This window comes from Phocoena phocoena, chromosome 8 (genome assembly GCF_963924675.1).
Source record: "Phocoena phocoena chromosome 8, mPhoPho1.1, whole genome shotgun sequence".
NCBI classification, from domain to species: domain Eukaryota; kingdom Metazoa; phylum Chordata; class Mammalia; order Artiodactyla; family Phocoenidae; genus Phocoena; species Phocoena phocoena.
Window position 1 is genome coordinate 72,604,785 of NC_089226.1, and position 20,535 is coordinate 72,625,319.

The 20,535-nt window shown below is 36.0% G+C and overlaps 1 protein-coding gene across 2 annotated transcripts in view; it reads right to left on the minus strand.

The window, feature by feature from the left end:
• The window catches only part of UEVLD (UEV and lactate/malate dehyrogenase domains), a 47,246-nt gene that overhangs the window by 13,066 nt on the left and 13,645 nt on the right, over positions 1-20,535 (minus strand). For both annotated transcript variants that reach the window (XM_065881492.1, XM_065881493.1), the window contains 6 exons: positions 17,852-18,015; positions 13,117-13,252; positions 12,265-12,383; positions 8,331-8,433; positions 1,749-1,919; positions 535-708 (listed from right to left, as the gene is read on the minus strand). In XM_065881492.1, coding sequence (XP_065737564.1) covers positions 535-708; positions 1,749-1,919; positions 8,331-8,433; positions 12,265-12,383; positions 13,117-13,252; positions 17,852-18,015 — 867 coding nt within the window. The remainder of the gene's footprint in view (positions 1-534; positions 709-1,748; positions 1,920-8,330; positions 8,434-12,264; positions 12,384-13,116; positions 13,253-17,851; positions 18,016-20,535) is intronic.

Sequence of the window (20,535 nt, forward strand, 5' to 3'; positions counted from 1 at the left end):
TTCTGTGGTAGGGACAGAGCAGAGAGCAAGTAGCTGGTAAAAAAAAAAAGGCCGTAAGGGTAAATAAAGAATGAAAATTCTGTTTAAAAAGGTGAGAAACAGACAGGAGGTATGTACCTAGGGAGAAAGTCTGAACTTAGGGAAAGGTAAGCAAGATTGTAGGATGGGAGAGTAAAGGAAAGAGTTCTGTATATGCTTTAGGGTTTATGTAAATGTTGCTCTCCAGAAAATTAAACTTTTAAATTGATCCTGGATGCTGAAATTCAAATACAAAATATAAAAAGATAAATAAAAATATATAACCTAAGGGGGTCTTGCCTTTTACTTACAGAAAAGTGAATACAGTCAGAATGACATGTTTGCAAAGTATATTCACAATACAGGGCCTGTCACACAAAAGGCACTCAAATGTGGAAAGAAAGCCAATTAAGCACCACAATTCTGGAGTCCCCAGAACTGTGCATATCATGCATATCATGGCCTCTGGTGATGTAGGTTATCAATATACATAACTAATAAACATGTATTTCTTACCTTTGTCTTCTCCCTGCTCACCAATAACCCATACTTCTCTTCCTGAAGTCTGTGCCTTCAAAACATTTGTAATAATATATTGTAATCTCTGTGAATCCAGATTGCAACCAATTCCAATCACTCGATTTGCAGGAAATGCACTCAGTTTCCACGTCACATAGGTCATGATTTCCACTAAATATTACATACAAGGTGAAAATATAAATATTTTTAAAAATGTACTTCTAGTTCCTAAACAAAATATTTATTATTTTAATAAGTATATTAAAACTTGTATATACTCTTCTTAGGTCCTAAATGCACTATGAAGCATAACATAGTTTAAAATTTATTATATATTATGTAAATTTAATATATTTTAATTTTAATTAATAATTAAAAACAACTAACCAGGTTTCAGCATGATCTTACATAACTTTGCTGTTAAATATAAATTTTTAAGAGAGGAAAACAGATAATTTCCAGAGCAGTTAAGCGAGAAAGATGAAAACTGGGTACAGAAAATCAGAAAATTTTTTTCATTGATCAAGTTCTCTTTTATATCTAGCTTAAGCTGAATTTCTATCTTTAAATTAAAATACTAATTCATATACTACCACCATGCTATACAGCATTATCAACAAAAATACAACTATTTTTTTCTTATGTGACAAAACGATGTCAGGAATTAAACCAACATCCCTCAATCAACTGCTATAGGAGAACAAGTGAAATTCATATCATACTCCTATATTGGGAACATTAAAAAAAAATCTGTTCACCAATTTGAGTCCAGTACCACCTAATTCTTTGGAAAAAATTTCTCAAATCATTTGAGAAACAATTTAAAATACAAAATGTTAAAAATGCACTCTGGTGTGCTCACTAACATTTTATGACACTTCAGAGTTAACAAAGGATCCTTCCTATAAGCTACTGCATCTTTCTCTTGGGCGTTTAATCATTTTCTCACTGAGAAAGGCATGGCTAATGACCTGGAACATATTAATAGTAATATTATATAAAAAACTGTAAGTTGTAACCCTCTAGTTAATGACAGTCAGAAGAAGTAACTGGTTGACAGGATATGGAAAATACTGCATTGTTCATCATAAGAGCAATTTAACTGAATGCTCTGGCTGTCCCTTTATAACCTTGTTTTATGACTTTTATCAGAAATGGCAATTCTACTGATACACTGGACCACCAAATTTATTTAAAATAAAGTCTTGTACCTGGTTGAGATGCAACGAGCAGGATGCCATGTGGACTATAATGTCCCAGAGCTGCAACAAAGGCTCTGAACATATCCACATTTCTCTGTACCACATCAAGGTAGGACTGAGAACTACCCAGAGAGTTGACTGTGAAGATCACCACCTTGGAATGAGTAGAGGCAGACAAATCTAATGAATAAAAAGAAACAGTCTGAGCTCAAGATAAAGGTTTTAACCAAGTTCTTGTTCATGATAATCAGGTTCTTCTTTTCTACAATTAGACAGCTTTTAGCACAATTGCCTCTAGATCAATCCTGTGTCCATAGGAAGGATACAAAGTGCTGAGGTTTGCCTCCAGAAAGAGGATTAAAAGCAAGAGTGTATCCCAGGGCAGGAAAGAGCAAAAAAGATAAAATAAATTACAGAATCCAGACTCCACAAACAGGGAATTAGGTTTCTATGTAATTCACAATTTTCTTAGAAAAAATAAATAATATGCTATAGGCAGAATGCACCTATAATCAATTACATCACTGATTTTTTTTTTTTAAGCTCTAGGTCCATCCATGTTGCTGCAAATGGCATTATTTCATTCTTTTTATGGCTGAGTAATATTCCATTTTTTATATATACCGCATCTTTTAAAAAAAATTTTTATTGTAGTATAGTTGCTTTACATGTTGTGTTAGTTTCTATGGTACAACAAAGTGAATCAGCTATACATATACTTATATCCCCTCATTTTTGGATTTCCTTCCTATTTAGGTCACCATAAAGCATTGAGCAGAGTTCCTTGTGCTATACAGTAGGTTCTTATTAGTTATCTATTTCATACATAGTATCAATAGTGTATATATGTCAATCCCAATCTCCCAACTCATCCCACCCCCCCTTCCCCCTTGGTATCCATACGTTTGTTCTCATCACTGATTTTTAAACTGGGAGTTTAGGAGTCCTAGACCTCCTTGAAAGTGACTAAGAGGCCATGTAGGAATGGGAATAAGCAGAAAGAAGGCTGGCAGGCACAGCATAGTGTTGTTTGTATCTGTTTTATTTATTAAGGATTCTACTCCAAAGAGGAAAAAAATTATGTGAAACTCTTTAAATCAAGATAAAACATCTTGGCTCATTTTTTTACTGACTTTTCCTTACACTGAAGCCCAGTGTCTTGGTTTTAGGTTCTTCTAATGGGGCTCACATGTAAGCAACTGTTATGACTTAGGAAAAGCTGTTCTCCAGAATTCATGTCTCTGATCCTCAAGCATACTTATGCTATTTTACAACTACATTACCCTCTATTACACAGTGTGTTTTACAGAAGTACATGCCAAAACAGTGGCCAGAATTATAAGTATCAGAAACAACAGAAAAATAATAAAGTAACTAGGGTGATATCAGTTCAGTCAACATGTGTAAATGATTATTAGCATCTCAGCAAGACAATGAGTAGATTCCAGGGTTTATAGTCTTAATTAAGCCTATAAGGCCATTTTCCTAAACAAGTTGCAGAATGAAACCCTTGTGTAAGGTGTCCACTGGGAAATGCATTATCCAGTTTTAATTCATAATCTGACACAGTTGTGGGGGTAGAGCCAAAAACTGAAGTCCTGCATCTTAATTATGATTCTTCATGAGTCCTCTTAAGTAAATAATGCCTATGTTCTAGTGTTCAGAATAGATACCTGGTAATGAGTCAAAATCTCAGCATTGGAAGACATTAGAACTGAAAGGGATACAGTTAATACTTCCATGCCACTTCTATGTGCCAGGTACTGTTCTAAGACCTTGACCTGTATTTACTCATTTAATGTAATCCACAACACACTGTGGGGCAATATCATTCCCATTTTACAGATGAGGAATCTGAGGCACAGAGAAGTTAAGTAACCTGCTCAAAGTCATAGAGCTAGTAAGTAGCAGAGCCAGAATTCAAGCCCAGGCAGACTGGCTTCAGAGTGCTGTTCAACACTATGCTATATTTAGGAACTTAGTCCTATACCCTCATAAAGTTGAGGAAATTGATATCTGGAAGGATTAGGTAGCTTGTCCATACTACTGTATTAAATACCAGTGAACAGTTGAATTTATGACCCTACAGTTTGGCCCCAACCTATCTTGCCAGGATCATATTTCCTTTCTTTTCCTTCTTTAGCTTCCTGTACTTTGAATGATGAAATGCCCTCACCCTCAAGGTTGACTTATAAGTAAACAGAGTAGTAGCTGTCTAATATGATTTCAGAAGTGCAAGAAAGCCTTCCTACTCTAAAGCCTTTTAATCTCTCCATAGGCCTGGGGTGGACACAGGCTTCTGTAAGTTCATAAAGCACCTCAGGTGATTCTCACACAAGGGATCAATCCATAACCCATGTTTTAAGAACCACTGGCTATTGAGAAAATTTTACTTTGCTCCATATGTCAAAAACAGCTTTTTTTGTTTGTTTTTGGCCATGCCACGCAGCATGTGAGATCCTAGTTCCCTGACCAGGGATCCAACCCATGCTCCCTGCAGTGGAAGCCTGGGGCCCTAACTACTGGACCGCCAGGGAACTCCCAACAACAACTTATTTTTTAATTTGCAATTATTGAACACTTTTTTCTTGAGGCACACACATACACATACTCATACACCCAAATATCTATGCTTGTATATGCAGAGACTATTTCTGGAGTGAATCATAAGAAATTGGTAACAAACATGTTTGAAACTCCTGCTTATTAACTGTGTGACCAAAGCCACAATCTCTCTCAGCCATCTATAAAATAAAGTAAGAGAAGTAATGGAATATATGTAAACTATCTAGCTTGTATTACTGGATTCCCTGAAAAAAAATGGCATCTATTATTATTATTAAGGATAAGGGACCAACATAGTAGTGTCTTCAGCCAGGAAATGACATGATCAAAATAATCATAGGATAATTATTCTATTAGCTATGTTTAATATAAAATAAAAGTAATCAGCAGAAAGGAAACAGGAACCCTCATATACTGCTGGTGAGAGTATAAATTAGTACAGCTTAATAATATACATTTTAAAAACACCTTTGACCCAGTAATTCTACTTTATCCTACTAGGTAGAGAAATACACAAAGATTTTATTACATTACAATGTTCTCTGCAGCATTATTTGTAATCACAGAAAAACACAAAAAAACTAAATGTCTACCAATAGGAGACAGACATCCATATGATGGAATATTATTATAAAGCTGTTCAAAGATATAGAGCTATTTAGACCTCTATGTGCTATTAATAATGATCTTCAAAATGATACTATAAATTAATCAATAACTTAAACACAGAATTGCGATATGACCTAGCAATTCCATTTCTGGGTACATACCAAAAAGAACTGAAAAGAGGTGTTCAAACAAAAACTTGTACAAAAATGTTCACAGCAGCACTACTGACAATAACAAAAAGATGCAACCCAAATGTACATCAACTGATAAGTGGATAAATAAAGTGTGGCATATCCAGACCATAGAATATTATTCAACCATAAAAAGGAGTGATAAATGCTACAATATAGATGAACCTTGCAAACATTATACTAAGTGAAAGAAGCCAGACACAAAAGGCCACATATTGTGTAATTCCATGTATATGAAACATCCAGAAGAAGCAAATCCAGAGTAGATCAGTGGTTGCCAGGGTCTGGGGAAAAGGGAAAATGGGGAGTGATTGCTTCATGTGTAGAGGGTTTCCTTTTGGGGTGAGGAAAATGTTCTGGAACTAGATATTCGTGACAGTTGCACAACATTGTGAATATACTGAATGTCACTAATGGTAAATTTATGCTATATGTATTTTTTTTTTTTTTTTTTTGCGGTAGGCGGGCCTCTCACTGTTGTGGCCTCTCCTGTTGCGGAGCACAGGCTCCGGATGCGCAGGCACAGCGGCCATGGCTCACGGGTCCAGCCGCTCCGCGGCATGTGGGATCTTCCCGGACCGGGGCACGAACCCGTGTCCCCTGCATCGGCAGGCGGACTCTCAACCACTGCGCCACCAGGGAAGCCCCAATGCTATATGTATTTTAACACAGTAAAAAAAGGGATAAAAATATTAAGTGCAAAAAACAAGTGCAGAACCAGTTTCCCCAATCTGACTCCTGAAGCAACTACTCTTAACAGTTCCTCAGTATTTCTCCAGATTTAGTCTATGCACACACTGTTTGTTTATGTATGTATAGTATGCATGTTTGCAGGCTCATATATACCTATGCACAGCCCTCCCCAAAGTATTTTAGTAGCTATTTTAAAAATCCAAATGGAGAAAAGTACAACTCTAGGATGATCATCAATGCCTGTCATGATGGGGCATTACTAAAATTTCCAAATGAGCTTACTTTCCCAAAATTATTAACACACTTCTCCATATCATAGAACATATTTGAGATGTTAGCTAATATTATATTTTAAATTACCTCATGTAATAGTAATTATCAGGAATATGCAATCAAAATTAACAAGGGGAACATGAAAGTTGCCCCAATATAGTGCTCATTCATTCAAAACTCCTTACTTGGTGGCAAGTACCACATCCTATATATCTACTCCAAGGATTCTATTCTTTCAATTATCTGAAACAATAGTTATTGACGGCTAATGAGACACATAGGAAGAAACAATTTCCTCAGGTCCTAAATGGCCTCACAACCTCTAGAGTCCATGTACTAAACAGTCTCCTGGAGTGATTTGGAAGAGTGAAGAGGTCCCTTAAGAACTTCAGTACCTGGAAATGAGAGGCACAAGAGACTATCCAGCTCCCCAAAGGATCCTCTGTACAAGGCCTACAAAAGGACCATTAAAGCAACTATTGTACTCTTTCCAGAGAAGGAAAATAAATCCATTGTATCCTACAGGGATCCAGAGGCTTGCTAGAACTATTACACCCAATTTTTATAACCTATAGGTATAATTTCAACTTTTTGATCCACTGCGGTTCTTAGTACATTCAGCCTTGTGAAATCATATGTCTCGACATTTTATTTGGAAAATATGGTTAAGAAAATAACCATATTTTATTTGGAAAATATGGTTAAGAATATGGTTAAAAAATATGGTTAACATTCCCCGGTGGCGCAGTGGTTAAGAATCCACCTGCCAATGCAGGGGACACAGGTTTGAGCCCTGGTCCAGGAATATCCCACATGCCGTGGAGCAACTAAGCCCGTGCGCCACAACTACTGAGCCTGTGCTCTAGAGCCCATGAGCCACAACTACTGAGCCCACGTGCCACAAGTACTGAAGCCAGCATGCCTAGAGCCCATGCTCTGCAACAAGAGAAGCCACTGCAATGAGAAGCCCACAATGCACCACAACGAAGAGTAGCCCCCACTCCCTGCAACTAGAGAAAGCCCGCGCGCAGCAACGAAGACCCAACACAGCCAATAAATAAAATAAATAAATTTATTTAAAAAAAAAGAATACACGAGACCTGAGTAAGGAAAGGCAAAGGAAAGCTAAGCAACTATAGCATATTACATCCTGACTCTAGCTATAACCTGGTTTTTGGAGACTATACATTCTCTAGTTCAATGGCTTTCCAATTTTTTTTGATCATGCATCCCCGGTAATAAAATAACTTTATTCCCACATCCCCAAATCTGGTATTTACCTACATATATACGTCTGTACTAATATATTATGTACATTGTTAAATACATGCAAATCTTTTGAATTAAAAAGATTTTAAAAATTACTTTTTTAACATTCTAAATTTTATTTATTAATGATACAAACCCCTCTTTTGTTCTTATTAAAATTCATTTTAACAATATATTTTTAGTGAAAGCAATGTGAATGGATTTTTTTTTAATCTTGGTTTAGCACTTTGCTATATACCAAGAGGTATGTATTAATTCCCACTTTACAGATGATAAAACTGAACTCAGAGATTATATAATCTGACAAATGGCAGAGCTAGTATGCAAACCCCCATGTCTAACTCTAAAATCAGTGTTCTTAGCCAATATATTATGAAAAAGGAAGCAATCAGAGAAAACAATTTATACTAAGGTATAAGTCAGAGACTGAGAATAAATCCTTCCAACCAATTTGAATGTTATTTGCTTATCTGACTCTTATTAACCTAATTAGTTGCAATCTGTACGAGTTTAGGTAAGTCCCTTAATTTATATGAACCTCAGTTTCCCAATATGTAAAATGAGGGACTTGGACTAGGTGATCTTTAAGATGCTTTCAGCAACAAAATTCTAGGACTCTAGGCAGAGCACAGAGAATTTTTAGGGCAGTGAAACAACTCTGTTTGATACCATAATGGTGGATACATGTTTGATTTGTCCACACCTATAGAATATACAAAGACAAGAGTGAACCCTAATGTAAACTATGGACTTTGGATGATAATGATGTGTCCAGGGAGGTTTATCAATTATACCACTTAGGTAGGGGATACTGACAATGCAGAGGCTGTGCCTGTGTGGGGGCAGGGGGTATACAGGAAATCTCTGTACCTTCTGCTCAATAATACCCTGAACCTAAAACTGCTCTAAAAAATAAAGTCTACAAAAAAAATTCTAGGACTCAAATATAAGGGCAAACAAGGCACAAATCTTTTAAGCAGAATAACCAGACCTTTGCTGATCTCCACATTAGGCAGGTTGAATATGTCAAGGTCCATTATCACTCCTTTAGTCCCTTCTGAGAGGTCTAAGAGGACCAGTCTGTCTGCAATGCCCTGTACAGTACAATAAGAAAAAGAATAGCATTACACTGCACATGGCCAGTTACTCAGTCTAAATTCATTCAGAAGTGAGAGCTAAGGGAGAACGAATACATAGGCCTATGTGCTCTCTTATGAAGGAAGTAGCACAATAGCAATAAAAGGGACATGAAAGCAAGAAAACACTATGCACTTGAATAATGTGATCCTTTAGGCTTAACTAAAAACTGGGCTCTAACAGGGCTTAACTCAGAAGTCACAGAGTGCAGGTTTCTTTTGATGGGATAATGAGTAATAAAGATGACATGGTGCACTCAATATGTTTGCTATTGTTCTTCCGTTTATGTTTTTGTTTTGTCATAATTTCCATTCTGAAAGAACTCAGACTGTCTATTTTAGCATCAATGTCAACACTAATGCCAAGTTTCTCTTAAAAAGAAAAAAAGATAATAGTCATAAAGCTAAAATAAAACCCAATTATTATGCAGTTCTCTCCCCAGAGATCTCATGGAAAATACTTCACATGCCTGTAGACAGCTTTCTAGGTGCCATGGTGGGCTGACCATAAACAACAGGATGGAAACTCCTAAGAGTCGATTTATCTTCGTGGACGTCCTTTTTCCAAAGCAGCAAGGGATATGAGCATCTCTCCTATCTTAGGGTGCAGGAGCAAGACTACCCAGGGATCTACCAGACTATGAGGCAGAAAGTGTACAGGAAGCAATGCAGCCATGCTACTTATTAACTTTGTAAGACTAAGCAAGTCACTGAACTTGGTCTTATTTCTTGGAGTTATAAAGATTAATTATGTGACACAGGGCTGGCAAAGAGCAGTCCTCTCTAAATGGTACCTATTAATTTTATTAACATTAACCACACTCATAAGAGAAATGCAAAGAAAACTATGAGTTACCATTTTTCATTTATCAGACATGCAAAGATCCCAAAGTTTAACAGTAGTGTGAGAAAACAGGTATTCTCAAACACTGTGGGAATGAGAATGAACTAGCACAATTGATATGAGGGATAATTTGACAATTTCTGTCAAAGTTTAAAAACACAGGGACTTCCCTGGTGGTCCAGTGGTTAAGACTTTGCCTTCCAATGCAGGGGGTGCAGGTTCGATCCCACATGCCTTGTGGCCAAAAAACCAAAACATAAAAACAGAAGCAACGTTGTAACAAATTTCAATACACACAAAAAAGAAAAAAAAAGGTCTGCATCAAAAAAAAATCCTTATAAAATAAATAAATAAAAACACAACTCCCTTAATCCATCAACCTCATTTGTAGAAATCATCCTACAAGTTTATTAGTACATGTGTAAAATGATACAATATGTATAAGGATATTCAAAAGACTAGAAACAAACTAAATGTCCATCAATAACCACAACAAGGCAGTGTTACATAGTGGTTTAGAGCAGAGCTTCTCAAGCTTTAAGGGATCGCCATTTAATAGATCAGTGAAGCACATGGGTTACCAGGAATTTTGTAAAAATGCAGATTTACTTCCTTTGATCTGGAGTAGGGCCTGAGATTATGTATTTCCAATAAAATCTCAGATGATGCCAATGCCACACGTTGGGTAATAAGGATCTAGAATACAGGCTCTGTAAATAGATTGCCCAACCTCAAACCCTGGCTCCTTTTATTAATACTGTGACTTTGGGCAAGTTGGGTAACCTCCCTATGCCCTGGTTTCTTCATTTGTAAAATGACAGTAACGATAGTACCTAAAAATTAATCAAGTGGGACTTCCCTCGTGGCACAGTGGTTAAGAATCCGCCTGGCAATGCAGGGAACTCGAGCCCTGGTCTAGGAAGATCCCACATGCCGCGAAGCAACTAAGCCTGTGAGCCACAACTACTGAGCCTGAGCTCTAGAGCCTGCGAGCCACAACTACTGAGCCCATGTGCCACAACTACTGAAGCCCATGCACCTAGAGCCCATGCTCTGCAACAAGAGAAGCCACTGCAATGAGAAGCCCATGCACTGCAACGAAGAGTAGCCCCCGCTCACTGCAACTAGAGAAGAGTCCGCTCGCAGCAACAAAGACCCAACGAAGACCCAACGCAGCCAAAAAAATCAATCAATGAAAAAAAAAAATGAAACAAGTGTTTAGACAAGTGCCTGGATCTAGTAAGCATTCAGTAAGGGTTAGTTATTGCTGCTACCACCACTTCAACTACTGCCATTATTATGACTACTACTGCACTAGTTGAATATTGTTGCACTATTCAAATATTGTACCTTGTATCAAAATATTAACATTTAAAGGGAAAAATGGAAAAAAACTTTCCAACTAGACAGTTCACAAACAAAGAAATACTGATAGTGCGACTTCTAACAGTTAAAGAAATATGACTTTAAGGGGTCTTCCTACACTTACCAAAAACAAATAAAATTGATAAAACAGTACTGTTAGCAATGAAAAAAATCAGGTTGATGTGTGCATTGTTATTAGCAGTGTAAATTACACTGTTATTCACAGTGTAAAGTTCTGCCCTTCTGAAGAGCAATCTAGCAATATGTAATAAGTACCATAAAAATCATTCATTGCCCTCTGACTCACTAGTACTATTTCTGAGATTATGTACCCCTAACAGAAAATTCAGACAAGAAAATAAACAACTTGTAAGGCAATGTTTATAGAAGCATTCTATTTACTAACAAAAGATCTACAAACATTTCAAATTCCACTTAAGAAGGAAGAGTGCATTCAGATGGAGTGTGGAGGAAATGAAAATATAATATGGCAAAAGTTAGCATATATGGTTCTGAACAGTTAGCTTTTAAAATCTTCTAGCTCCCTGGATACAATTTAACTATTTGCTGAAGTAGAACCTACCTCCAAGATATACGTGAATCTTAAATGGAAAGGGAAGAATTTAGATGGCAATCAATCAAACTTTAATAGAAAAGAAAACCAAATACCGGCTATCAAATAAATACATGGAGGAAGAGCTAGTCCAGCAGTCCCCAACCTTTTTGGCACCAGGGACAGGTTTCGTGGAAGACAATTTCTCCTCAGACCGGGGGCGGTAGGGCGGTGGAGGGGTGGTTGGATGGATGGCTCAGGCGGTTATGGTTCAGGCGATGGGGAGCAGCAGATGAAGTTTTACTCGCTCGCCCACCGCTCACTTCTTGCCTGGTTCCTAACAGGCCACAGACCGGTAGTGGTCCTCGGCCCGGCGGCTGGGGACCCCTGAGCTAGTCTATTCTGGTCTACATGGCTCAAATGACACAGACATGCTGTTACCATGATACTGGGCCCTGGAGGGTCTTTCAACCTCTCTGAAGGGGGACTTAAGCCTTTCTGAAAATAATTTATATAGAAAAGATCTAGTAAAAAGGACTGATGGAAAAATAGGCAAATCTCAAACTACTGTAAAATGTCAAATTAGGAACTATGATCCTAAAAGAAAGTGGAGTAATTACACAAGAAAAGGCAATTGTTTTTTAAAAATGTTAATTTTAGAAATAGCTAAATTAAGTATTATATTAAATAAGAGTTTAATTAAAGCAGCAGGACTCAGAAAACACAAACGAATTTGTGACTAAGTCAGATGAATGTCAGCTTGAGGTTTCCCTTGGATTAGGATGATAAGCCCATTGTTCAAATCATGTTTTCAAAGCCTATTCCACGACTAACTACTAATTAAGAAGCAACATTACTGATGAGAGCTTTCACATATTTTTTTTGTCAGCTTACTAAATATATTTTAAGGCAAAATGAAGTTTTCCCACATGACAAAATGAAGCCATTACTTCTTGTGTGTTAAATAGAAACTGCCTAAAAGTGTAGCAATATGACAGATGTATTTATAACCACTATGCTTACATGCCTTTGCTGAAATTGCTAATGTGCAGGCAATTCCCAGTTCTCCACCACCAACCACAGTAATTTTATTGACTGTTTTATTCTCATGATTTGCCCAGTTCTTTGAATTTATATCTGAGACACCTAAAAAGTAAAGTGAACTATCATAAGAATTTAAAAATATCAAAAATCTTTTTAGCATCTTAAAAAAAATACACCAAAGTTCAATAACTTGGACAGAAAACATGGTACTAGGCACTCCATAATAGACATTCAAAAATATTGTTGAACAAATGAAATGCAAGAAAGACAGGAATCTCATAATAAATATTCTACTAAATAGAGGCTATCATTTTAAAAAGAAAATATCTTTCCAAACATTTAAAAAATATTATATAAGACTCTTAAAAAAATAGGATCTCCATAATTCTGAAAAACATTGTGATTCTTACTGCTCTAGTCTACAATGCAAAAAAATGTTTAACATGAAATTTTGCAAGCATAGGTATTTTGCTTTATCCTCAATGAGAAACAATGAGAATCATAGATTCTCTGGTCCAGTATACTGAATGAGGCAAAAAGCCACACAAACATATAATGAAAAAGGCTTGGGATCATTAATATATATCAAGTGGTTTTGAAAATAACAAATTATTTTAGCTGTCAGGATAAAAGTAATCTTTTACATTTTAAGAAACCATATTCATTGGAACTGTATGGTAATACCTTACGATAAACATATAGGAATTTTTGATTCACCACAAATCTGTACATATACAAGCATGTATTTATTCAGAGAAATCAAGTAGCAGAGAGTAAAGGATATTAATGAGAAATTGTAAACTCATAACTCTTATGATTAAACAAAAATACAAACCTTCAGTGATTTTTGCAATATAGGCTAGCAAGTCTACCTGCTGTGCCTCATCAGATGATGGCAGAGAATACAGGGGAAGTTCTTCTTGAAACTTGGCAATCATTTCTTTAATTAATCCAACAATGACAGATTTAGGCTACAGAACACACACAAAGGGAAAAGTTATGCAAAAATTTTGCTAAGGAATACTACCTTGTTACAGAGTTAGCCAAAAGAAAGTATTACGTCATGCTCTCATTTTTCGAAAACTACCATACAAATTATATGATACTTTTAACTGTTTTAATACATTTAATCGAAAAAAATTAATTTTTTAGCTGAAAAATAAAGGGAGAAATGCTAAACCCACATCTCCAAAAAGTGGGAAAACAGCATAAATGTGCTTACTAGCAGAGTACCTATATTTGGGAATGGTCTTGTCTATCTGCCTTTCTTTAACTTTTTATTTTGAAATAATTGCGGACTTACAGAAAAGTAGCAAAAAAATAGTACAAAGAATTTCCATATACTCTTCACCCAGATTACTCGAATGTTAACATTTTATCATATTTGCTTTCTTAGCCTCTTTTCCTCTATTTTCTGAACCGAGAGTAAACTGAAGATATGATACCCCTTCATCCCTAAATACTTTAGCATATATTTCCTAAAAGAAAGAACAAAACATTCTCCTATATAACCACTATCAAATCATAAAATTAATACTGATATTTATCTAATCCAGTACTGTTCATTTTAATTTAACTGGTTAAGCAACCTTAGTGAAATGCACTTAACCTCTCTGAGCTTCAGTATTACTAGCAATACACTGTGAATAATAAATCCCAATAATAGAAACAAATGAGCTAATGTATGCAAATTATATGTTGTGAGTGTAAAATATGTTTTTTATTATTATTAGGAATATTCAGTGGCTATAGAAATTGCTTAATTTCTCAGAGTCTAGGTTTCACTCTAATAAATTTTTTTTTTTTTGTGGTACGCGGGCCTCTCACTGTTGTGGCCTCTCCCATTGAGGAGCACAGGCTCCGGACGCGCAGGCTCAGCGGCCATGGCTCACGGGCCCAGCCGCTCCGCGGCATGTGGGATCTTCCCGGACCGGGGCACAAACCCGTGTCCCCTGCATCGGCAGGCGGACTCTCAACCACTGCGCCACCAGGGAAGCCCACTCTAATAAATTTTTTATTAGAATAAAACAACTCATATACCTTTAAAGACTAAGCAGATAACGTAATGTGTGAAGTTGTCAAGTGTAAGAAAATTTGGGGAGATGGTCACTGTGGTAATTTGGAAATAGTACATGTATAGTCATTCAAATCCATATTAAGAACAAAACAAAGCAAAACAAAACCACTGTGCTGTTCAAACAAAATTCTGTAGGCCTAATGCAGCACACTGACTCTCTTGGGGAAAATGTCTGCAATCCTTGGCCTAGATGACCTCTAGATTCCTTCTAGCTCCAAACTCTGCATAGTTATACTATGTAATTCCAACTGCATGTGGAACTTAAAGTTTACATAGTACTTTTAAAAATCATAACATCATACTTTTTTAAAATTGAAGTATAGTTGATTTACAATGTTGTGTTATAGTTTCAGGTGTACAGCAAAGTGATTCAGTTTTATATATATATATATATATATATATATATATATATATATATATTCTTTTTCAGATTCTTTTCCATTATAGGTTATTACAATATATTGAATATAGTTCCCTGTGCCATATTATCTATTTTATATATAGTAGTGTGTATCTGTTAATCCCAAACTCCTAATTAATCCCTCCCCCTCCCCCAAATGTAGTTCTTCTAAATAGGGCCACTTAAATAATATAATATCTTCTTGAGACTAGTTTTAGCTTATAATAAAGAGGTTCAGAATAGTAAAATGAAATCAATATTGTCTGATCTGAAATCAAGCACAACCTTGACTAGATTATAAGAATATCTCTGAGTATTTATTAAACAAACAAAACTATGAAAAGAGTTGCCAAAGAAAACCAGAAAGAGGAAACAGGAAAGATAAATTCCCACAATAGGGCACAGATGTCAAAATACTGTTAAAGGATAGTATTTTTTTTTAAAGTTGTAAAAATGGATGAAAGAGATAAACAGACAACTCAAAAAGGAAGAAACGTACATGATAAGTAAATATATGATAAGATTTCAATTTCTCAAATAACCAAAGAACTAAACATTAAGGTTAAGACATCATTTTTGTCCTTCCAACTAACGAATTTTTATCATGCCCTATTCGTCACATTTAACTGGTAATCTTATTTAAATCACCAAGTAATGCAAATAATGTACAGGTTCATAAAGTAAAAGATTAATGTTTCCCCACCTAAACTCCACTACTGACAATTTGGTATGCAGTTTTTCTTTTTCTATTTCTTTTTTTCTTCTTTATAAAAGTTTTATTTATATGAAAAAAATAGAAAACCATAAAACAATATGAAATGCATCCACAATTGCATATCCTTTTACAATATGTATATAAAATAAGAAGTGATAATCCTAATGCCATCCTTTACTTCAACCTCACTCCTCTCTGACAGATCCCTGTCCTCCTGTCCTACAACTTTCTGGGTATATACAAATATATTATAAATTATCCTTTCATAAAAGTTGTAGTTACTTACAAAAATGAGAGCAGATTCTACATCCTTCTAAGTAAATGAACCATAGAGATAAGCAAAGGTTTGTTTTGTTTTAATGATAGTACCTTCTTTTATAGCACCCTTTAGAGCAAAGGTGCTGTAAAACAGGTACCCCCCATACTGATTTCTATTGATGGCAGAATTACAACATTTTGTCTACCTATTGGAGGCCAATTTGGGAATATATAAGAATAGCCTTCAAAACATTTTAAAACTTTGATCCAATAATTCCATTCCTAGAGATTTATCATTAGGAAATTATTAAAGATTTATAAGATATATACATTTATATTTACATATATATTTAAGGATGCTCATTATTAAATTTCTAACAGAGCAATCTACATCAGGCAACCATTAAAAACCATGTGTTTTCATGAAAGAATGCTCAACATCATTAATCATTAGAGAAATGCAAATCAAAACTACAATGAGATATCATCTCACACCAGTCAGAATGGCCATCATCAAAAAATCTAGAAACAATAAATGCTGGAGAGGGTGTGGAGAAAAGGGGACACTCTTGCACTGCTGGTGGGAATGTGAATTGGTTCAGCCGCTATGGAGAACAGTATGGAGGTTCCTTAAAAAACTACAAATAGAATTACCATATGACCCAGCAACCCCACTACTGGGCATATACCCTGAGAAAACCAAAATTCAAAAAGAGTCATGTACCAAAATGTTCATTGCAGCTCTATTTACAATAGCCCGGAGATGGAAACAACCTAAGCACCCATCATCGGATGAATGGATAAAGAAGATGTGGCACATATACACAATGGAATATTACTCAGCCTTAAAAAGAAATGAAATTGAGTTATTTGTAATGAGATGGATAGACCTAGAGTCTGTCATACAGAGTGAAGTAAGTCAGAAAGAAAAAGACAAATACCGTATGCTAACACATATATATGGAATTTAAGGGAAAAAAATGTCATGAAGAACCTAGGGATAAGACAGGAATAGAGGCGCAGACCTACTGGAGAACGGACTTGAGGATATGGGGAGGGGGAAGGGTGAGTTTTGAAAGGGCGAGAGAGAGTCATGGACATATACACACTAACAAACGTAGTAAGGTAGATAGCTAGGTGGAAGCAGCCGCAAGGCACAGGGATTTTAGCTCGGGGCTTTGGGACAGCCTGGAGGGGTGGGATGGGGAGAGTGGGAGGGAGGGAGACGCAAGAGGGAAGACACATGGGAGCATATGTATATGTATAGCTGATTCACTTTGTTATAAAGCAGAAACTAACACACCATTGTAAAGCAATTATACCCCAATAAAGATGTTAAAAAAAAAAAAAAAACCATGTGTTTTGAAAATATTGTTTAATATGGAAAAATGCTCAATATAATGATAGATGAAATATGCAGAATACAAAATTGCATAATGTGAGGGCTTGTATTTTTGTTCTGTTTTGTTTCTGTTTTTTAAGTCTGGGCCATTTATTTTTATTTATTTATTTTTTTACTTTTATGTTTATTTATTTGGCCGTGCCAAATTAGTGGGATTAGTTCCCCGAACCTGTGCCCCCTGCAGTGGAAGCGCAGAGTCTTAATCACTGGACCACCAGGGAAGTCCCTGTGAGGGCTTGTAAAACACATAAGTTACAGTTTCATGCATCGCTGTGGGTGAATTTTTAAAACTTAATGCTCAGTTAAAACACAGCATGTAATAGAAGATTATATACAATATGATTCAATTTACATAAAGGTTAAAAACAGGCAAAACTACAAATAAATACACATATTACATAAGAATCTTTACTGGGGAGGAACTAGGAAATAATGCCCAATCTTTTGCTAGTAGCTCTTCATTTGCTTTATCAAACGGCAAACAACTATAAAAAGACAGGGAGCAAACAATGGTTGCCTCCCAGACCTGGAGAGAGCAGCTTCATGCAGGGTTCTGGGTCTTGGGTGACCCTGGGGAGCTCAATTTCAAATTATTTTTAAAGACCATAAGAAGAATTATCATTGAAAGAAAATTCACTAACTTATTTGTACCATTAGGATCAAAGATAAATATTCAGAAAAATAAAAACTTTTAAAAGAAAATCCAAATTGATCTTACATGGCTCCAGTTTTGGAGATACGGCAAGTATATTCTGCCTTGAGCATCCACATGTTTTCCAACTGAGATTCCCATATTTGCAGTTGGCTTTAAGAAGCAAATGGGGGGAGCAAAAGGGTGAGAATCCAAAATCCACAAACGAATTGGTATGTTATATGTATTACCTATTTGAGACAAAATAAACACATCTTCAAACAATAATGAACCACACACATTATATTTATGGTATAGCTAGGTGGCATTTTAAAACACAAGTCTAGTCAAGTTTATAGATAAAGGATTTATGTAAACTGAGGCCTATTTTCCTATTTTCATCCACATTCACGTTGGAAATATGCTCCCATTAAAGCACCAGTATAACGTTTAAGGAAATATAATCAAGACAATGGCCAGTTTATTCAATTCAATTCAATAAATATTTATAGGACCTACTGTGCTAGGAGTATGGGATACATCTTCTTTAGGTAACCTTCTTTGCTCCACCCCATTTATTTGCCTACAAGTCTGTTTCTCTGTTTACGCTATAAATGTCTAGAGATGATTATGTATTATTCATTTCCATGTCCCCTACAACAAGTATAGTGCCTAACATACTGGATACTCAATAAAAATTTCTTATATAAATAAGAATGAATGAATGGGGACTTCCCTGTTGGTCCAGTGGCTAAAACTCCGCACTCCCAATGCAGGGGGCCCAGGTTCGATCCCTGGTCAGGGAACTAGATCCCACATGCCTCAACTAAGAGTTCACATGCTGCAACCAAAGATCCCGCATGCCACAACTAAAGATCCCACGTGCTGCAACTAAGACCCAGTGCAGCCAAATAAATAAATAAATACATATTTTTTAATGAATGAATGAATGAATGAACAACTGAAAGATGCATTTGATACTGGCCCTCAAGTTGCTCATTAATTGCAGATAGTGTAACATACAAGCTGGGTTAGATATATACAACTTAGAGCTGAAAATAACCTTAACAGTCACCTTGTCCAGTGGCTCTTAAATTTTAGTGTACTGAGATAGGAACCCAAATGAAAGCTCTTCCATGTACGTGTACCATGTAACCATGTACCATGTACTATGTAACCCTGTACCACATACTATGTAACCATGTATGTCATGCCTACTGAGAGCCAAAATCTCTGACTGTTTTGGTTTACAGGAAGCCCAAAGCTAAACCTAATATAAGTGCAAAAACTAATCTTAAACTAGGAATTTGATCCATTATCTTAACTGTTCTATTGTATCTCCTGATATTTATTCCTGCTTTCACAGTCTTAATGCATATGTCTTTCAATATATTTAAAAACATGGCTGCTCAGGAGCACAAATGCCTAGGTTCAAATCCTAGTTGCACACATCACTAGCTATATGATTTTAGGCAAGTTACTTAACTTCTCTGTGCCTCAACTCCTTCCTCTATGAAATGAGAATAATAAAAGCTCCTACCTCACAGATTGTTGTGAGGATAAAATTAGTTAAGGTACATAAAATGCTTAGAACAGTACATGACATGGTAAGTACCATGATGGGTTGGCAATTTTTACAATTTACCTCAAACCCACTTTGGAAATAAGCAAGGTATAAGTAAAAAGTTTTCTTCTCCACTGCAATCTTTTTCTTACTAAGGAAATCCTCTACTTTTTTCATCTTGCTTCCTCCTGCCCTAAGCACAATGATACTCAGCTCTGTCTGCATATTAGAAATGCTTAAGGAACTCTGAAACATACCAATATCCAGGCCTCTTCCCAAAAGTTTCTGATTCAGTGGGACAGGGTCTGGACAACATTTTTTAAAAGCTTCCCATGTAATTCTAGAGAACTGAAAGTCACTACATAATAGAAATGTCCTAGTACTATTTCTACTATTTTATATCAGCAGTTCTCAGAACCATATTCCTCTTCTAATTTTATCTAAGTATTAAAAAAAACTTTTTATTTGAGTATAATTGATATATAACACTGTATTAGTTTCATGTATACAACGTAATGATTCAATATTTGTATATATTGCAAAATAATCACCACAATAAGTGTAGTTAACATCCATCACCATACATAGTATCTAAGTACTTACAGTATGGATACAGGCATAGCTGTTGGTACTCTATGATTATAAAGTCATGTGATCACAGCACCACAGAGTGACCAACAGGTATTGAGACACATCATCACATTCCTCCAGAAGTCACTCTGTCTAATGTTATATACTCTAGACCAGTGTTTTTCAAATGTTGGTCACAATAAATAGGTCATGAAATTAATTTAGTAGGCTGCAAACAATAATATTTAATTTTAGTTATATACATATATAACTATGTATACGAAAGTATTGCTTATTGTGGGTCACAATCAAACATTTATAAGCCACTGTTTGGACCATGCAGTTTTTTTTTTTCCACGCTGTGCAGCATGTGGGATCTTAGTTCCCTGACCAGGGATTGAACACATGCCCCCTGCATTGACAGTGCAGAGTCCTAACCACTGGACCTCCAGGGAAGTCCTAGGCCATGCAATTTTTTTTTTGTTTTGGAGTGGTAGTCCCAATCTCGAAGGAGCCATTTTCTAATGTTAATCACTACACATTAAAGAAAAGGAAAGGAATGTCTATTGAAGGTATCTTCCTGGTTGATCAAGGATCTGCTGCCTCCATCAATGCCTCTCCCCAGCAGCATTCATGC